At 39.6% G+C, this 12,755-nt stretch overlaps 2 protein-coding genes across 2 annotated transcripts; both read left to right on the top strand.

Moving 5' to 3' along the window:
* LOC109716753 (FRIGIDA-like protein 4a) lies at window positions 814–4,407 on the top strand. Its single transcript, XM_020242308.1, has 3 exons — window positions 814–1,783; window positions 2,504–2,679; window positions 3,646–4,407. The coding sequence occupies exons 1-3, from the start codon at window positions 874–876 to the stop codon at window positions 4,114–4,116; spliced, it is 1,557 nt and encodes a 518-aa protein (XP_020097897.1). The 5' UTR covers window positions 814–873; the 3' UTR covers window positions 4,117–4,407.
* Window positions 11,943–12,755, top strand: LOC109716591. Its single transcript, XM_020242122.1, has one exon. It carries the CDS (start codon window positions 11,943–11,945, stop codon window positions 12,753–12,755), a length of 813 nt encoding a protein of 270 aa, XP_020097711.1.

Raw genomic sequence — 12,755 nt, 5'->3', positions numbered from 1 at the left:
TGTCTCTTTTTGGTTCCATGGGAAAAAAAAGGGGGGAAAAAGAAAATAAAGAGAGACGGTAAAGATACATAGAATTTCTATGCATTTTTTTACAGTGGAGTGCAATACCTGTTTATTAGGCCTTATAGTAGATAAAACAGATCATGAAATGAAGCTCACAGAAAACTTCTTGAACAACAGCCCAAACTACCTATCACGATTATGGGCTTCGAGCCCAGTAACGTGCCTTCTCATTGTCCTTTACTTTAAAAGCTAAGAAGATCCTGTTTGACTCGAGAAATTTTAGAATGCACCGGATATATTGGTGACGTGGCGTCACAAACCAATCAAATATCTCCTTTTAAATATATATGTCTCATCATGATTATAAAAAAATATTTTTATTGTATTTTTGTTTGAAAAGAAGAAATGTGATTGATTTGTTATTAAAAATGTGGTGCAAGCGTGACAGTGTAGAATTTCTCATTTGATTCGGCTTCTGCGTCTTAGTACTAGTACAAGCAGTGAGGTGACACGAGACGCTTCGCGTGGAGCTTCTCAGGTCCATGTTGTATCGCGGTTGGGTGCCCCACTAAAGCTGAACCAAACAGATCCTAAGTAATGGCGCGCAGAATAACTCAGAATATGGAGAATGAGGATTTGGAGGACGATGGTGTCCCCAATCATGGTCCAAGAACCAGTCCTACTTTTTTGCAGTACAAGTCTCTCCACTAAGAAACTAAGGCCACAAGCACGGCCTACTAAAATATTTGGCCTATTTGGGCCCATCCATAAATGGGCCTCCAAACACTACTACTCCTTTTACATCTCCACTGGCCCTCTGTGTGTGTGTGTGAGAACAGTCTCTTCTCTATCTGGTAACTAAGCTCTGCCATGGCGATCGACGTCGCCTCCTCCGACCCAATCGAGAAGGTTCTCGAAGACCTAGAAGCTCAGAAAACCCTAATCACCAACTGCACCCTCCTGTGGAAGAGCCTCTCTGACCACTTCTCCTCCCTCCGCCAAACCCTAGCCGATCGGTCCCAAGCCCTCGACGCTGATCTCCAATCCATCGACTCCACCACCAAGCAAACCCTAGAAACCCTCTCCTCCCGCGAGGCCTCCGTCCCCGACCGCGAGGCCGCCGCCGCCGCCCTCATCAAGGAGCGCCGCGACGCCGCCGTCGCCGAGATCGAGGACCCCGCCGCCGCCTCCGCCGCCGCCGCCGCGGCTGCGCCGCCCCCCACCGACATCCGCGGGATCCTCCGGTGGTTCTGCCGCCGCATGGACTCCGCCGGGCTCTGGCGCTTCATGGTCTCCCGCCGCCGCGACCTCGGCGTCCTCCGCTTCGAGATCGGTGAGGCCGTGGCGGGGTCGGTGGACCCGGCGCGCGTGGTTGTGGACGCCGTAGGGGACTACCTAGGGCAACTCTCCAGCGGCGGCGGCGGCGGCGGCGGAGGCGGTGGGCACGATCCGAAGTGGGTGTTCGGGATGCTGGTGATGACTCTGTTCGATTCGGATGGGAAGAAGGCGCCGGAGGTGTCGGAGAGCATGAAGGAGAGGGCGGCGGCGGTGGTCGAGGAGTGGAAGGAGAAGCTTGTTATAAAGGGAGACGCGGAGGGCGCGGCGGAAGGGGAAGAAGGGTCGGGCCGGGCCGCGCAGATATTCCTTCAGATGGTCGCCGCGTTCGGGCTGAGCTCGAGGTTCGAAGAAGAGTTCTTGAGGAAGGTGTTCCTGGAGAACGCTCAGAGGAAGGAGATTGCGAGGCTCGCTCCGATGCTAGGATTTGGAAAGATACTTGGAGGTAAAAGCTTTGATTTTATTCAATCGCTCTATTTGGATAAGAATTGGTTTGAAGAAGAGAAAAACAAATTGGTTATTGTTATTATACCCCTGTTGAAATTTATTATCTTTGCCACACAAGTGCTCCATATTTGACACATACCAGATGAATTTATGTATATGAACACTAAAAATGCATTATCTAAATATATGAAGAAGAAAAAGAAAAACTTCGCCGGCACTTCCAAGTGATATAGTATCTGTCTATATCTAATCGAAATTTCCGTTCTTCCTTCCTGTCACGAACAAATCAATCCCCATGTCAAAACTGATTCTCTGCGTCGAAGAAGCTCAAACCCTTAGCAGTTGTTCACACATATTAAGTGCCACTAGCCTGCAGGAGATATTTAGAGTATGCGGACCCTTTTTTAGATTTGGAAAGTTCAAACACCACCTTAAGCATTCCCCTTCAGTTTCAAAGAACAGAGATATCTCTCTTAACGTTGATACTTTAAAAGTACCTTCTGATGGCAACTCTCAGTTGATGTTCTTTAATGTAGTAGTTCACTGTAGTTTTGAGTCAAGCAGGCAGCTGATTTAATATGGTGCCAATGGTCAACAGTGCAAACATACTCGAAGATTGAAATTCTAGTTGCCGTCATATGAGATTAATTTGGAGCGTACATTGAGATAGTATCTGCGACACTTTTAAACTAACAAATGCTTGTTGATGGACCTGCAGAGCTTGTTGACGACCTGTTAAAGACTGGGAAAGACATAGAGGCTGTATATATTGTTACGGACTGTGGTTTGACCGAACAATTTCCCCCCGTCTCTCTTCTCAAGTCTTACCTCCACGCCTCCAGAAAAAAAGCTCATGCCATGTTGAAAAATGGGAACCGTTCCTATGCTGCTACGGTATGATTGGATTATGTTTGTTTGTCAACTCAATTGTCATCTTGTTTCATTCATGGCATGACTCTTTACTGTAAATATTTTGGATTCGTGATATATGTTTAATCTTTACTGATTTTTTTTTTTTTTGGTGGGTAACTGGTGATCTACGCACTTTACTTACTGAATGTGGCACTGAATGATGCATAAAGTTTGGAATGATATGCCATCAAATTCAGGAAACAACACTTGATAAAACTTTCCATAGTTTGATATCTAGACCGATCATAATTATTCTTGCGATGAGTTCTATTTAAATTTCGTGTAATAATACATGTAGTTTACGTTGCAATTCATGCAAATCTTTTTATTGATTCTTCTATATATCTTTACACACTTCTCTTCTTCTAATGTCACTCTTATTTTTTTTTCTTTTTTTTTTCTTTTTTTTTTTTGAGAAATAGGTAGCACGCTACCCGCTTCGTTTATTTCATTTAGAAATAAACTTAGCTAGAAATGTGAATCAACTAGGATTCGAACTTGGGTCTCGGGTACCAACCACCAAGCCCTTTGCCACTTGCTCTAGGGACGGTCGATGTCACTCTTAATTTCTTATGCATCACTTTGGCAGATCTGTATTATTTCAATCTGACACATTACTCTACTATTTACAATTTTTTATGAATCTAGCTATCCAAATGCCTATACACACCGAAGTAAAACAATATCTTGTTTGTGGGTACTGTTTCCTCTGGTTGATTTTCATCTTTACCTGCCTCGTTTCTCAAGTGCCTGCATTGTGCAATATGTATGTGGAATAGAGGGTAGTCGTATAGATGAGGCTGGATTTCTTTTCAGTATTCCTTTTCTTTTTTCACGATGACTCTCCTTAGTTAAAGCACTAAGTGGCGTAAAGAAATTCCACATTTATTTGCTCTTCTTTTATTCTGATCGTATGCTTCATAAAAAAGTTTTTTTTGCTTTTTCCAGGAAGAGGCTAGCAATATAGAGTACAACGCCATTAAAGCTGTGATCAACTGCGTCCAAAACTGCAAGCTCGAGTCACAATTTAGCACTAATGCCCTAAAGATTAAGCTCTTCCAAATGGAGAAAGCTAAGGCGGACAGGAAAAAAGCCACAGCACCCAAGCCACCTTCAGTTAAGCGGAGGCGAGCTGCTTCTTCTAGTGCCGGGGTCTCCTCTTTCCGTGCTGCCAAAAGAAGCCGAAGTTCCAATTCAGCTTATGGTTCGTACGGTCATCGCAGACCATCAACTGGACCTCGTGGACCGTCCTCTTCATACAAATATCCACCTCAGGTTGCACCCGCACCTGCATATGGCGCAGCCTCTTATGTACAAAATCCGGCAGCAGTTTCTCAACAATACTATCCAGTTAATTATGCTGGCTATGATTACGCAGCTCCACAATCGGTTCCTTCCCAGCCTTCGCATCCCCAATAATCTTCATCGTGCATATGTTTGCTAAATTTTTGTTTGTTTTCGAGAACTTTTAATCTCCACTATATGCTGTGAAATGCAAGGCGACGGTGGGGCAACTGTTTACTGTCTCAATTTGGTTATCTGAAAGCCAGTTTTACTCGGCTGCTTTTTTCTTTCTTTTTTCAGAAAGTGCTACTTGAGTTGTTGGTATGTTTATTTTACACAGTGTTGCTGTTACTTTTTTGAGAACAAACAATGTTGCTAAATTGTTTGATTTGGTTGCAACAGAACAATGTTGAAACTTTCATGCAACAATTGAGTAATTTGAACTAAGCAGTAGTTTTAGGCGCATGCAGAAAAATTCCATTATGTGAAAAGATGGTTACACTTTCACATTAATGCTGTAAAATAAACAAATGGAAAATAGAAAAAAGACGCTCGTTTCATGCTTCTATTGTTGGATGCTTTACAAAGACACCATTCTCCTTATTTAAAGAATTATTAATACTCAAAGAACCAAAAAGAACAAATCCATAAGAACCAACCCATTAATAAACGAGATAGGTGACAAGGAGGGCTACAATCATAAGTACGTAAGCTATTCCTTGGTCGATCTCCTTTCCATCGCTCGCCGGAGACGGCGCTACAGCTTCGCCGGCTGTTAGTTGCATCAACCCCGAAACGAAAAATGTGACGAAGATCATGGCATAAACTCGAATTGAATTCATTTTTCCACAAAGAAAAAGTCAAAAATCAAAAAACTAGATATTTGGATTATGTAAATCTTTGTCTAGTTTTCTAATTTGTTGAGAGCAAGTAAAGAGGAAGAGGTAGGAATAATTCTATGGAGGGAGAGCTCTAGAGATGTTTGCTTATATAGAGGCTTAATTTAGTTTCGTGGGTTTTTGCTGGAGTATTAACTTGGGCTCATGTAGACGTGCGTTAAGGACTATTAATTTGTACCTTTTTTAACTATTATTTCTTCGACAAATATAGACCGATTCTTACATTCCGGTAAAAAATAGAAGTAAAAATCCAAAATTGGAGATGACCTAATCAATAAATCAATTGCTAATTGGATACCTAATCTAATATTTTAATTTTAAGTCGCCATACAAAGACCAAGCGCTTGTAGGCCGGTTTTTGTGTTCGTCACGGCTCACGTGTCTGGGTGACATATGCTCCACGTACGTTATGGGTAAGTCAAAACGAGTCAAACACGCACAAGTGCCCCTAATAAAAAATTAAATAAGGTGAAATATATTTTGGCAAAATGCATCGAGCTAGGGACCCTGTTCAGCTGTTCTACGTACCCCAATATTGTAACTCATCTTTCCTTTTAATGACAAGTTAAGCCAAATATAGTAGATATATTAATTTGAAAGTTTAGAAACTAATTAAAATATTTCGAGGTAAACTATATGAACACCTCTATATAAAGCAAACCCACACACAGCTCTCCCTTCATCCTATTCTATCTCTTCCTCTTTACTCATTAGCTACTGCATGCATTTTCCTAGTTCATCTACACACATTAATTTTGAGCAAACTTAACTTAAAATTCCAGAACTTAAAAGTATAAAGATGAATACAACCCGAGTTTATTGTGTGATCCTCGTCACCGTTTTCGTGTCGGGGTTTATGCAACTATCGACTGGCGAAGCAGTGGCGCCGTCCCCGACGAGCGACGGCAAGGCAATCGACCAAGGGATAGCTTATCTTCTTATGATTGTCGCACTTATCGTCGCCTACCTTTCTCATTAATTGATGATGACTATTTGGATTTCATTTTTCTCTCTCTCTCTTTTTTTTTTTGGTTCATTATTTGAATAAGGCCAACCGTGACTTGTTAAGCATAAATGTATTCTGATAGTAATATATGTTCCTTTTTTCTTTTTCTGATTTGGAAGCTTAATAAGTGTAAACATCTCTTGTAACTCTCTATTAATTAAGTTACTATTTTATTTACTATGATCCATCCAAACATGGAAATGTGACTTGCGATCTATTCCATTGATTTGGGCTCGAAGCAACGCATGCAGTGAGATTTGATATGCGTATTCTATGTGGTCAGTTTGTTCTAAGCATGTTAATTGTTTCTGACGTGAGCTACTGTACATGCACATATATTTTGTGAACTTTATGGACCATTTGGGGCATAATGGTAGATGTTTATATACAATATAAGGAACATTGGCTTCGCTGTTTATATATGCCCACTAATTAAGTTGATTCAGTGTTATATCTTTGTTTACAGCAAATTGATTGATTACCTTTCTCAGTGAATTACTACATGTTAAACAACTGTTGTACTCTAAAAACTTAAACTATTAGATAACGGTGTTTAAATACTTTTATGTTTAACACTCCCCCTCACATCTAGACTCGAGACTTTTTAATCGGTCCATGACGTGGTCTTAAATTAAATGGGAGAAAATTAATATGCTGGGAGCCTGGCGTGACTCAAACTCAGAACCTCCTGCTCTGATACCATGTTAAACAACCGTTGTACTCTAAAAACTTAAACTATTAAAGAACGGTATTTAAATATTTTTATATTCAACACTACAAGATTTGGATTTGCATTTGCTTTCAAATGGAGAGGATTGTGTCCATTGTAATCTGCGGGCATCCCCTATTAAGGCTATTGGGCTATAGTGACCAAAAACCACATTCCTACACCCTTTTTTTTTCCTCGAAAAAATGCTATTGCTTAAATGATTATATAATATTAGGAATTACCTGATGCACGCATCTATAATTCTTTATCAAGAATACTAAGAACCTGTTTAGCATCGAAAGCAAAGCGTACGTCTCCAAGAAAAAAATTTGGGGCGAAAACATATAAATGCATAGTTCTGTGTTTTTTTGATAGAATCATCGAATTAACTAACATGGTGCAATTAAAACGTGCAACTTATTACGAATATAAGTAAAATATTTTTCTATCACATATTTTTATTGCATGTAACATATACTTCTTGCAATCTCAAACAAAGTTTAAGGCTCTATTTGAAATTGCCGATAATCCATCAGGACCAAATAGGCTTTCGGAATCTAACTAGATTACATTGTAGTGCATGTCCTTCTTTCATTCGTTTCGAATAAAACTTCAATAGGAAACTCCCCAACGACACTTTATTGGGATCTCTCGACACTCTATCGCTTGTTTGTTTTACCTTTATTCAAAAATTTATTTGATTTTTTTCATCACTAAAAGCTCTTCCAAAATAAAAATTAAACCATAAAAAAAAATTATAATATTTCAATAAAGATAAAATTGACGCACGACAATAAATTAGAATTTCTCAATTAAAAGTCCCCACTGAACCTTTTTTTCCTTTAGATTCACTAGGGCGTTGTCTAGTCTACGGTCAACCCTCTCCTCGCCATGCCCTACACGTTTCAACCATTAACTGTGTCCCTACATCGGTTTACTTTTTTTTCCCTTAATTTTTAGTTTTACTTTTTCTCCTTTCACCTACAGCTGCAGATTAACTTTCAATAACGGCCTTAAACCGTTTGACTCTTTCCATCAATCCAAAAAGGCGGCGTACATAGGAGAACATTCTACATGCACGAAGCTACATTAAAATTTTTGTTACTTAAATAACTTAAAGATGAAAAAACCCTAAAAACTAACTATAAATAGTTGCCCCCTATGTCTCTCTCTTAACCAACCAACTTCTCCTACCACCTTCAAGCATCTTCTTCTTCTTCTTCTTCTTCTTCTTCTTCTTCTTGTACTTTAAATCTCTCCACTCTCTCTCTCACACAATAAATTGTGTTTAGGTCCTTGCTCTCTAGCTTCTTGTGTACATTAATTACTAGCTTCTTTCAAGAGAAATCGAAGATGAGTTCCGTTCGAGCATACGCGTTCTTCGCTGCTACGTTTTTCTTCTCAGGACTGATGCAGCTTGCTTATGGGGAAGCAACCGCAAAGCCGCCTCACGGGATCGATGGCAAAGCGATCGATCAAGGGATTGCATACGTGCTTATGCTCGTCGCACTCCTCGTCACTTATCTTGTTCATTAATTATTTATTTCTTATATAGGTTCCGTCGCCATTATGTTCTTTTCGACAAAATCTTGGAAAGATATACAGTCCTTGTTGAAGCATTGATGAGTTTTTCCTACCTAAAGCATGCAGTTAATTCTTTCATGTACTTGATATTATGTGTACCAATCGAATAAAATTGTTTTGTCTTACTATATAGAGTGTGAATTCATATTGTTGATCATAACAAAGAATTGGTTTTCTTATATATATATATATTCACATATTTTTTATGTTCCGAAAAGCGCTTGCACACTTCTTAGCCGAACGGGCTCACGTTGATAAAGCCCATGCTTGTAATTACTGTTGTTATACTTAAAAATAAATTGATCTAAGCTAGAGGAGATGTGACCATGATCATTATGAATAAAACTCCATTAAATCTACAATGAAGATCAGCTAGGTAGTCGTGATGCAAGATTAAAATTGCTCGACAGAGATTACGCACGCAGCTAGCCAAAGTTCTCGATAGAGCAACATGTGCATTGATAACATGTACGTCTTTTAAATATTGTAAAAATATGACTAGCTAATCCATTCGAAAGTTTAAGTTATAATCAGGTTCGACCTTGATGTATCTTAACTAACAGTTACTCAATCAAGTGTGTCAATGCCAATCAAACTGAGCAAAAATATTCTAAGATGTTCTAACAGCTTTGTTTTATATATTAAATCAACGAAACGACAAGGCTTTTCGCTATAGCAGAAGCATAAGCTTCCTTTCATATTGTGAGCTAGCTTATGCTTTTGATGCCTATAAGCTTATGCATTTCACTTCCTTGCTGCAAGAATAATATGTGACTTTTAGTTCGACAATGCCCACGTACTGCATGCTTATCCTTTTGATAGCATAACATATATATACTAGGGAACTTATATTTCATAGATCATTGGTTTTAAACACACATTAATTTTGGGAATTAAGGACAGTAAGAAAATAGCTCTACATATAAACACGGCGCATTAGATAGAAGGAAATCTTTCAAAAAAAAAAAGAAGAAGGAAAGTATGTTTAGACCGAGTCTTTTTTTTTTTTTTTTGAGAGAGAGATAGATAGCACGCTTAATTTATTTAATTTAAAAATATGCTTAGATAAAGTGTGAATCAACTAGGATTCGAACTTGAGACTTCAAGTATCCACCACCAAGCCCTTTGCCATTTGTGCTAGGCCAAGTCTTTGATACCATATATTTTATGATTATTTAAGTGGCAATGTCTAGCTATTACCTAGCCATTACTGCGATAAATAGAACAAAATCTATACTTAATGAAATACATGAGCATATAAATATTCAATCTGGAACTAGGCTAGAATACAATTAATATATAGCACCAAGTTATTGGTGCTATTTGATTTTCGGTCCTTAGATTAAAAAACGTACGGTTATGATGATAGTAGTTCTCTAAGATTGAGTGGACATTTAGTTGAATGGTATGATCCATGGTGTGAAAATTGTCAAAGGAATAAATTTAACAGTGAAAATTTTAGTAGCACCAAGTGCTTGGTGCTAATGATATATAGCATCATAGCGGAACTCTTTAATTTGCTGATTAGCTCACTAATTTGATGATTTTTTAAAAATTATTGTGAAAGGGTTATAGTAGTCACTAAATCGATCACATACATGAGCATGGCTGTCCCAGTTTTTATATCCTCTAATTATTTATGATATTAATTATTCATAAAATAATTAAGAGTATATATATGGCTTATTATAAGCTTGTAATTTTGACACTTGACTACATGCATGTTGCCGTGACAAGAGATTTGTCTGAAGTGCAAATTAAAGTCATATTCGTATCTTATACATATATACTAGTATTGGCTACAAGAACACCAAATTTGAATATTATAAAATGCTTCTAAAGTATATATATCCTCTATATATATAACCTGAGAAGATGTTTCCTAGAAGATACTTTTATGTGTCGCTTTTCGTAGTGTGAATGAGAAATTCTTGGCGAGGTTCGTTTTGGTATTAGCCCACCAATGTTAAACGTAATTAATGCGCTTTAGCATTTCTTAAAGTGGAACACGCGAATGGTTTAAGACGCGAATGGTCCACTATATCTACCAAGAAATTAATTAAACTAGCACAAACAGTACCTATATAGTAAACTATGGTCTAAACATAGAACGAGACTTGTTCCGTCATATTCGAAACCATCAATTGCTAGATCGGTTAACCTATGGTTTCAGGTTTCTCTGGGTGACTCAAGCCTCTAAATAATTAATTAAATAAGTATACAAAAAACACTGCCACAGCACACTGATTTTGATCCAAGCTTTAGCCCCGCCACTACTATATAAACCAAATTGAAGGGGTGCTTTGCATGTAAGAGAACAATCTATACGTAGCACTCTCATCTCCTTGCTATCTACATGACCTGATCACCTAATTCAAAAGCTTCATATATAGCTTTTTAGCACAATTATAAATTCTCAATCTATATAATTTGGTCTAAGTTGGTCAGTTTCATTAGCTATAATCTTCTGATCGATGAGGTCTACTGAAGCGCACACAATGCTCGCTGTTACCTACTTCTTATCAGCGTTCACGCGCAGTTCGTACATGGCGAAGCTCTGATTTCCTCTATGACCAGCGACAGCAAAGCGATCGATCAAGGGATCGCTACTTATTTGTTGTTTTTTTTTTTTTTTGAGAGAGATAGGTAGCACGTTACCCGCTTCGTTTATTTTATTTTAGAAATAAACTTAGCTAGAAATATGAATCAACTAGAATTCGAACTTGAATCTCGGGTACCAACCACCAAACCCTTTGCTACTTGCTCTAAGGACGGTCGGTTTGCTACTTATTTGTTGATGCTTGTAGCTCTCATTGTTACGTATCTCGCTCATTAACATTCTCCACCTCCACGTCCTTTAATCTTATGTTTCTTTACTTCTCTTGGTAGAAGAGAGCAATTGCATGGTATAATTAGAATAATAAAATATGCATGCGAGATAATTTATTGTGAGACATGCTAAATATTCTTGTGGAAAGTGGTACTTCATGCTATTTTGCTAGGTTTCATGAATTTTAGCTCATTTTGTTGTATTCATGCATGTGCTCTAACAGCTATTTGTGAATCTACTCCGGTCCATCCGATCCTACTCAACTTAATAGGACTAAATTGGTGCATGCATCGATAAATGCCGCAACTGAAGTTTAATTCAAAATTTTTTAATAATAAAGTATCAGAGACAATTTCAAACCTCCTCAGAAGTCGATACATATCAAAGCCTAGTTAGCCACCCGAATCTAATCCAATACAGTGCCAATCCTGATCGACCAAAATGCCCTTCCAGATACAATTTATCCAAAAATGCGACATATATATATATATGGCTAGGAAGATTAATTTCTCTATATAAGTAAAAGCATTTTCATTCAGAAAACTCAGCAATTAAAAGCTAACGCAAAGAAACAGCAATTAGATCCAAATCCAACCCATAAATCATAAATGTTGCTTTTAACATAATAAGATACACTAAAGACGCAGTAACCACTTCCTTTCCAATGTAACCCTTTCCAATTTAATCACACTTTCCTTCGTTATTATTATTCCCATTAATAGAGCCCGCTTAATGTTCTCAAAACTGCACCCGCATATGTTTAGAACTATATATTACCCGGAATAACTATGGCAAGAAAATCTACGTAAAAACTTTTAAATATCCAGCTTAAATACTTTCCTTTATATACAGCTCTAAATGTACCTATATATCCTCTCTATAAGAGGAGATTAAAAAAAATAACCAAAATTCATAGAAATTAAAATTGACCAAATGGCGAAGAAGCGCCACCACAAACCCCTTCGCCACATTTCCAACTCCACACCAAACAAATCCTTAAATTACTTCCCAACCCCTCCGAACCCCACCATCATTGACATAACCACAAATTGGCTCCTCTCCGGGTGCAAGTCCCCCAGGACCCTCTCCTCCGACGCAAGCTCTCACTCCCTCCGTGCTGACGTGGACGCCGGCGCTGCTGACGTGGACGGCATGACGTATTCGTACGGCCCCACCGACGAGTCCCCGCGCCTCACGGACCTCTCCCCGGGCTCCGTCTGCGCCTCTGCCCGCTTCTTCGTGGCCCCCGCCGCCACAGGCTCTCTAATCCAGGAGGCGCGGCTGAGCGGGGCCACCACCGCAGCCGACGTGTTAGCGACGAGTAGACCTACGCCAGCGGAATTAGTAATGCGTCGGTATAAACCGCTGAACGAAGAAGTTCGCGGGGAATTACCAATGAAGGACGGTCGTAATAAAGTTTACAAGTCATTTTCGGATGTTGCTGCCGCCGCGGTGGTGACCCCGCGCGTGGCGGTGCAGTGCGGGGGCGTCGCCGCGGTGGCGTACTCTGACGACCCGTGCGCGGATTTCCGTGCGTCCATGATGGAGATGGTGGCCGCGGCGTGCCACGTGGAGAGCGGGGAGCCGTTGGATGATTACTGGGGGTTCATGGAGGAGCTGCTCTTCTGCTACCTGGAGCTCAACGAGAAGAGCGTTTACAAGTATATTTTCAGGGCTTTTGCTGACGTGGCGAAGAACCGCTCGCCGGAGCACCGGCGCCGGATTCCGGTGGATGACGTGGACTGA

This window comes from Ananas comosus, linkage group 10 (assembly GCF_001540865.1).
Source record: "Ananas comosus cultivar F153 linkage group 10, ASM154086v1, whole genome shotgun sequence".
Classification (NCBI taxonomy): domain Eukaryota; kingdom Viridiplantae; phylum Streptophyta; class Magnoliopsida; order Poales; family Bromeliaceae; genus Ananas; species Ananas comosus.
This window is presented reverse-complemented; position numbering and strand designations above follow the sequence as displayed.